A 7867-nucleotide genomic window follows, 5' to 3' on the forward strand; every position below is an offset into this window, starting at 1 on the left:
CATCTCTCTCTTCTTCTCCGTCTACTCTCTCCTTGCGTTTCTCTCTCTTTCTCTTCTCTCACTTCTCTCTCTCCCTCTCTTTCGTCTCTTTTCTCTCATCTCTCTCTCTCTCTCTGTATTCTCTCTTCTCTTCCTCCTATTCTCTCCCCCTCTCTAGTCCTCTCCCGTTTATCTCTCCCCTTCTTCTCTCCGTCCCTCTCTCGTTACCGCCTGTATCCTCACTCTCTCTCTCTCTCTCTCCTCTCTCGTATCTCCTCTCTCTCCTCTCTACACCTTTCTGCTCAGTTATATCTTATTACTCTCTCTCTCTCTCTCTCTCCCTCCTCCTTTACTCCTCTCTTTCTCGCTTTCTCTCTCTCGCTCTCTCTCCTATCTTATCTATCTCCCGCCGCCCTCATTTTTTCTACCTTCCCCTCGCCGTTCATTGTGGAGCGTAGACATGCTCGGGGTCCGCTGCTTTAAGTGCGTCTCCATCCTCGCATGGGGGAGGATGCGTTGGGGGGAGCCAGTAGAAGAGAAGAAAGAGAAGACAAGAAAGCAAGACAAGAAGAAAAAGACCACAAGCAAGAAGAAGCAAGAAAGATTGAAGAGGATTGATGACTGCGCGCATTATAGAACTGAACTCACGATTCCCCGCTCCCCCTACGCGTACGCTTAAAGATGAAGCATTTAGCTAAAGACACGCCGCTGGCTAGATAGACGACGTCCCCAGACAGGAGAGAGAGTGGATAGAACGACGCAAGGGAGGAGCAAGACTGCGCAGAGAGAAGAAGAAAGACATGTCGTGAGATTGGGAGACAGAAGATGAAGAAGAAGCTGGCTCACGTCCGCCTGTCCGCCCACACTGAAGTCCCCGCTACGACCGTAAGTACAGTAGATAGTGACATCCCAGCCACTAGTTAGCAAGATAACGAGTGAAGAAGAGGCGTCAGCCTGTCCCAGTTCCGCTCTCTCCCTCTCTGAGCTTTCATCCCGAGCAGCGCTGGTGCAACGTCAAATGACGCAGACCTCACCGTGATTCCGCGACGCATTGTTTACTTCATCAGTCCCTGCGGCTCGCAGCAGAGATTCTTACGCGTCGTGTGGAGCGCTCGCAGGGGATTTGGCTTGGTTTTACGCGCTCAAGACTCCTGTCATAATTCACCTTTAGCTATGTTATCAGGATACTGTATATTAATTGGGGTGGCGGTGGCAATGTCGCCATCACGAGGTTTTGAGGGCAGTTGCCTCGGTGTGAATGAAAGCGTGCTGGGGGTGTTGAAGCCGAGAAACCAACATCGCTCACATGAGACGTGAACGGATACATGATTCGATGGGAGGAGAGTAGGCTTATAATATAATCTATATCTATTACTATCTGCTACGATCGCACCATCTTATATATTATTTATTTGCTCCTATATTATATTGTTGGTACAGCACGTGAGTTGTTTTCAATAAAGAACACAGGATCACTGGTGATATTAACTTCGAATTTTACCGACTTACTTTTTTCGCTGTAGAGTATAAATATCGCTTCACTACCGCCCCGGTCATTTCCCCGTGTTAATATTTGATATATAGGCATTTCGTGCTCGGCTCCCCCTGTAATAAATTTCTGCTACTTACTTTTATCCTCTATGCGCTCCTATATTAAATATATATTAATACTCAATATTAGGATATTAGAATTAAATATTCCCTATTCAATTAATGATGAATACACTCTGTCCTCGTTGACACATCCCTTCAGATGCCAGTGGGCGAGGTTAATGACCGTGCTTTCTACTATCTTTTTGTTCGTCGTTAGTTTTTGTCATGTCTATGCTTCGTTCTTGTCGCCGTTCGTTCTTAAATATTGCGGGACCGATGGAAAGCGATGCAGACGCCTTGCTGTGGGCGTGAGCGGTAGCGTGGGCGGCGACTGTCTTTTCCGCCCTAATACATGTATAAATCTCTCACGCAGTCAAGTATCTATATGTGTCTTTCTACACAGCTCGTCTGACAGTAGTGTTCTTCTGTGTGTATGTTGCAGGTCCCCGGGGGAAGAGAGGAAGACGGGGCGTGACTGGCGAGATTGGACACAGCGTGATGGTGAGCTACACACATCGCTAATACACACACCCCTCCGCTGCTCGCCCTGCGAGTGCTATCTAATTGTCTCTCAATTTAATTAAGTAATTGTTTAATTAATTAGTTAATTAGTTAATTTAATTCATAATTGATTGATTGAATAATTAATTGATTGATTGATTAATTGAATTTTTATTTATTTACTTAATAATAATTAAATTAATGAATAATTGATTAACTAATTGGTTAATTAATTGAATAATTCGCGATCGCCTTAATAACGTGCTTACGCGTAAAGTCATACCGGGGAGCTTTAACTCTCGCTCTCTCTCTCTTTCTCTCTCGTTCTTCTGTTACCGTGATAAAGTCGCTCAGTCATAGCGTTGTTGCCATTTTACTTGCGTCCCCCTTATATAGAGAGAGTGGAGATCTCCAGTGCATCTCAATCGTCAGCGGCGACCTATTATACGACGGCGGGAACGCCAGCATCGCGCGTCTCCCTGCGCCCCCCGGCGGAAGCTATACTATATCAACATCCCCGGATAGCTATATATCACAACATGTATACTTGCTAGCAATCTATGACAATACGACATACGCCCTGGATACGCTCTCCATATGACACTATATTGTCATTAGAGAGATTATTCCTTGGTGACAATATTGTTTGTATGTGTTCGTGCGCCATCATAGGAGTTGTAGGATCACTATTATGAACGCCCATATCAGTGAATTTCAGGCTTGTAAAGCGGAACGAAGTTTGACTCGCCAATTGATTTGTCATAGGAAGAATCCTCCTATTATGACAAACTAGTGTCATACGGAAGAGCGTATGTGATGTCGATATGTGTTAGGTTGTCATAGATGCTTAGCAGAACAGTCTGGATATATACTCTATACATAAGCAGACGTGTAACTACCGAGCGTGGTCATCATCGCGTTAGTGGTCGGCGCCCGCGTATAAATGCTGTGCATCCCAACTCCAAAAACACCCTAGCGGCCAGAAATCCACGCTTTTATCTCTTACCCCCGTGTACTCACGAATCAACAAGTCATGAGGCCCACCAGCTCATATCAGATAAGATTCAGGATTCGCATAGTGTATATATTATGCTATAATATATAGTATATATATATTGTGTGTTCGAGGAGTTGGTATTATATATTATATATGTATTATATATATATGTTTCAGCGATATATAATTATATATATTCAGGAGTGTACAATATCTTATTATTATACACTTCGCTGATAGATTCACTCCACTACGTCGCTCCCCCCCACACACACGCGATAACATAGTGAGAGGTGGGGGGTCACCGTGGTGCGTCTGACAGTATTATGTATAGGTGAGGTTGCGGCGAGATTTTCCGATAGAGGTGTCTTCAGTTTTCAACTCATGTTGTAGTATTCGATTATCAGTGACGCTCTCTCTCTCTTCTCTTTCTCCGCTGTGGTCGCGCACTGCGGGCTAGTGAGGCCTGGCGGCGCCGTATGCGTGGCCCGGTGATCGTACTGCTGTAACGGGCCTGACCACGCGACCACGGGTTCCTGGTGCGGGTCCGGTCGCGGTGGTGGGCCGGCCGCGGCAGGCGCGTGCGCCGTGTTGAGCTAGCGCGGGGCGAGGGGGGCTGGTGACGGCTCATGTTTTATGTAATTATCCGATTGATTACGAACTGTGTTTGGCCTGGTTTGGCGACGTGTCGTGTGCCGTGTGCTTGCGTTGCGTGCGTGTGTTGCCCTGTGGTTATCTCTATCGTGTGGATCCGCGGACCCTGTGTGCGCGTGTGTGTGTGTGATGTGTGTGATGTGTGTGGCCTGCTGTGGGTCCGCGACGTGTGTACGGGAATTGGGTTGTGCGTGTGTGTGGTGTGTGTGCGTGTTGTGTGTGTGCGTGCTTCGCATCGCGCGGGTTCCTTGGTGTGCGCCCCGCAGCGGCGCCGCTGTGGCTTGCACGCAGCGAACCTCGCTGAGTCTGTGGGTGTGGTGTAGTGGTGGGCGGCTCCCTCCGCCGGGGTGCGTGGCTGCGCGTGTGTGTCCCCGCCTGCGTGCCTCACGCGAGATGCGACTGTGTGTGCGTGATAGTGCCCGCCAGCCATTGTGCCTTTGCCATCGCCGGTATGCTGTGTACACGGCTGTGCTATCGTGAGCTGTTTTATTAAAAGCAGTTACGCGTTTAACTTTTTTATCCGGATCCGGCAAAACCATGCCTCGCCGCCACGGCGCGCACCGCGCGCTCCGTGCCAGCCTCTCAGGCTTGACCGCCGCGCGCCACCCCCTTCCGACCCCCCTTCATGACCCCTGGACGAACCGCGAATCCTTTCCAGATTGTGGTGTTTCCTCTCGCGCGCGCCCCGGGTGTGTGGTTCCCAGTCCTCGGCTCCCGATGCACAGACGTTCCCGGACACTACTTGCCAGTCTCCGCTTTCGTCCGTCACCTCACACCCTTCACTATGTTGCGCTGACTGGCCGCCGAAGGTTACGCGAATGGAAGCTGGAAGGGTGTCGCTTGCGGGGTCGTTAGGTGGCGGTGGCGTCGATCGAGGGATGGTCTCTTGTCGGTTTGTGCCTCCGTGTACTACACTGATTACTAATGCGAGTTTCTCCCACCAGCGGACGATCGGGACACATGCGATACATGGTACGCCATTTTGTTCGATTCGTGCACACGTCCGGCATACACACCCTTTTCCCCCTCTCCCTCGCTTTCCCTCTCCACTCTCCCCCTCTTACCTTCTCCCTCTCTTCCCCTTTCCCTCTCTTACCTACTTCTTTTTCTTTTCCCTCTTTCCTTTTTTTCTACCTCTTACCTTCTTTCCTGTTTGCCTTAGGCTCTCCCCTTTCCCATCGCCTTATTCCTCTTCTTTCCTGCTCTTTTATCTCACATCCCATTCTCCTCTTCGTTCGCCTTCCTTTCTTCACCTTACCTTCTCCTGGTCTTCCCCTCACTCTCTCCCATCCCCTTCTCCCTTTCGTTCACCCTTCTCGTTCGCCTTCTCTTCTTCACCTCACCTCACCCAGTCCCCTTACTTTCCTTCCTCCCCTTCCCCTCACTTTCTTCCCTCTCCTTTCCCCTCTCCCCACTACTCGCTTGCTGCCCCCAGGCATCGCCTTAACCCTGGAAACCGATCCCAAAGCAGCCCAGCCCGCCGTGCCTCGCAGCCCTGGTGGCAGGTTCGAGTCCCTGCATCCCACTCCCCGTGCAGCGGCCTGCATGCACGCTGATCCGGGATACTAACCCAGGCAACGAAGCTGGCGACGTCTGGTGGCGAGGTCTACAGGACGGGGTCACGCACGGCGGGCCCGTTAGAGAGCGCCAGTAGTCGGTATCGGCGAATCTGTTAAAAAAATCAAAAAGTCAGCGAAAAAGGTTACGAGAATAGGAACGAAATCGGGAAAAAACAACTTGAAAAGGAGAAAAACTTGAAGTGAATTTTTAACGCGTTCCGATGAAAAACGCGAACATTTGTTTGGATTTGTTGACGATAGATGGCGCTGCGTCGACCTCGCCGTGAACCCGTCGTTCGCTGCTTCGCTGTTCTGTGCTATCTGGTTAGGTCGGCTGTAGGTTAGACTAGTAGGGTGGTCGCTCGTGAGAGTGCGAGATGAGTCATTAGTCTAGTGGGGTTCTATTGGTGTCGGGACGAAGATGTGTGCATTAATTGTCACTCTGTGTCTCTTTCGCGCTATTGCGCTCTCTCTCTCTCTTTCTCTCTCCCTCTCTCCTCTCTCTCTCTCATCTCTCATCTCTCCTCTCTCTCTCTCGTCTTCCTCTCTCTCTCTCTCATGTTCTTTCTCTTCGCTCCTCTCTCGTCTACTCTCCTCTCTCCCTGTCGCGCTCTCTCTCGTCTTCTCTCCTCTCTCATCTCTCATCTCCTCTCTCTCTCTCGCTCTCTCTCGCACCTCTTTCTACTCGCGCTCTCCTCATGTCGCGCGGCTCTCTCTGCCTCTCTCTTCTCTCGTCTCTCTCTCTCTCTCTCTCTCTTTCTCATCTCTTCCATCTCTCTCTCTCTCTCTCACTCTCTCTCGCTTTCGCGTTTCGCTCTTTCTTTCTCTCTCTCTCTCTCTCTCGCTCTCTCTCTCTCTCATCTCCCTCCTCTCTCTCTCTCTCATCCTCGATCCTCTCTTCTCCTCCTCTCCTTTTCTCTCGCTCTCTCTCTCTCTCTCTCGTCTCTCTATCCTCTCTCATCTCTCTCTCTCTCGTCTCTCCTGTCGCGCTCTCTCTCTCTCTCTCTCGGCTCTCTCTTCGCCACTTTTCTGTTCTCTCACGCTCTCTCTCTGTCGCTCTCTCTACTCTCTCTCTCTCTCTCATCCATCTCTCTCTCTCTTCTCTCTCTCTCACTCTCTCTTCGCTTTCCGTTTCGCTCTTTCTTTCTCTCTCTCTCTCTCGGCGCTCTCGTCTCGCTCTCTTCTCTCTCTCTCTCTGTCTTCATCGATAGCTGTCTTTCTCTCATTCTCTCTCTCTCTACTTTTTTTTGTCTCTGCTCTCTCTCTCTCCTATACTTATCTCTTGCCTCTCCTTTGCTCTTCTCTCTCTCGTCGCTCTCTCCCTCTCTCTTTCTAGTCTCGCTCTCTCATTGTTCTCTCAGCGCTCTCCTCTCTCTCTCTCTCTCTCTCTCTCTCTCTCTCTCTCTCTCTCTCTCTCTCCTCTCTCTCATGTTCTCTCTCTCTGTCTCTCCTTCCTCTCCATCTCTCTCTCTCTCTTTCTCTCCCTCTTCTCCCTTCTCTATCTCTCTCTCGCTCTCTCCCCTCTCTCTCCACTTGATTCTTCCTCTCTCTCTCTCCCTGTCTCTCTCTCTTTCTCTTCTCATCGTGTTCTCTTGCCTCTCTCTCTCTCTCTCTCTCCTCTTTCTCGGCTCTTTCTTTTGCTCTCTCATCTCTCTCTCTCTCTCTCTCTTTCTCATCTCTCTCTCCTCTCTCTTTCTCTTGCTCTCTCTTCTCTCTCTCTCTCTCTCTCTCTCTCTCTCTTGCTCTCTCTCTATCGCTCTTTCTCTTGCTCTCTATTTATATAGGTGTATCACATTATTCGTGTAATTTATATTGGTGTCGGTGATTAGTGTCGGCTCTAATAATTAGTAATAATTATTATGCATTCGTAATATAAGCATCATTCTTCCCACACGTTTCTTCTTCATCTTCCGCCTCCTCCTCCTCTTCGTGTTCTTCTTTATATTCTCTTTCTCGCGTGGTTCTAGCGGCATGCGCGCGGGGGCGGGGCGGGGCGGGGGCGGGGGCGGCAGTGAAGAGCGGGTATCGATAGTGACTGAAGGAATTTACGACACGATGATAATGTTGGAAATTTATCGTTGGTTGTTTCTCGCGAGAGCAAAGCAGTATAACTCTTTCTTCTAGACACGTNTATATATATATATATATATATGTGTGTGTGTATGTGTATGTATACATATATATATATATATATGCGCGTGTGGCAAGCGTAATGCATCTAGCGTAAGATTGATGTGACGACGGACGAGAGATATCGTGTTCAGTAAAGAATGTGAGAATCGCTGCTACGCCGCCTCCGCCGCCGCCTCTGCTGCTGCTGATGATGCTGCCGCTGCTGATGCTGATGCTGCTGCTGCTGCTGATGCTGATGCTGCTGCTGCTGATGCTGATGCTGCTGCTGCTGTTGCTGCTACTGCTGCTGTTCTGCTGCTACTGCTGCTGCTGATGCTGCTGCTGCTGCTGACTGCTGCTGCTGATGCTGCTGCTGCTGTTGCTGCTACTGCTGCTGTTGCTGCTGCTACTGCTGCTGCTGATGCTGCTGCTGCTGCTGATGCTGCTGCTGATGCTGCTGCTGCTGTTGCTG

General features: G+C 49.8%; 1 protein-coding gene across 1 annotated transcript in view; it reads left to right on the top strand.

The window, feature by feature from the left end:
• The first annotated feature begins 2017 nt into the window (after positions 1 to 2017).
• The window catches only part of LOC106817553 (collagen alpha-2(IX) chain-like), a 36480-nt gene continuing 30630 nt past the window's right edge, over positions 2018 to 7867 (top strand). The window contains exon 1 of the mRNA XM_014822227.1: positions 2018 to 2073. Within this exon, the coding sequence (XP_014677713.1) occupies positions 2071 to 2073 (3 nt within the window). The 5' untranslated portion in view covers positions 2018 to 2070. The remainder of the gene's footprint in view (positions 2074 to 7867) is intronic.

This window comes from Priapulus caudatus, unplaced genomic scaffold, assembly GCF_000485595.1.
Source record: "Priapulus caudatus unplaced genomic scaffold, Priapulus_caudatus-5.0.1 Scaffold1766, whole genome shotgun sequence".
Taxonomy (NCBI): Eukaryota; Metazoa; Priapulida; class Priapulimorpha; order Priapulimorphida; family Priapulidae; genus Priapulus; species Priapulus caudatus.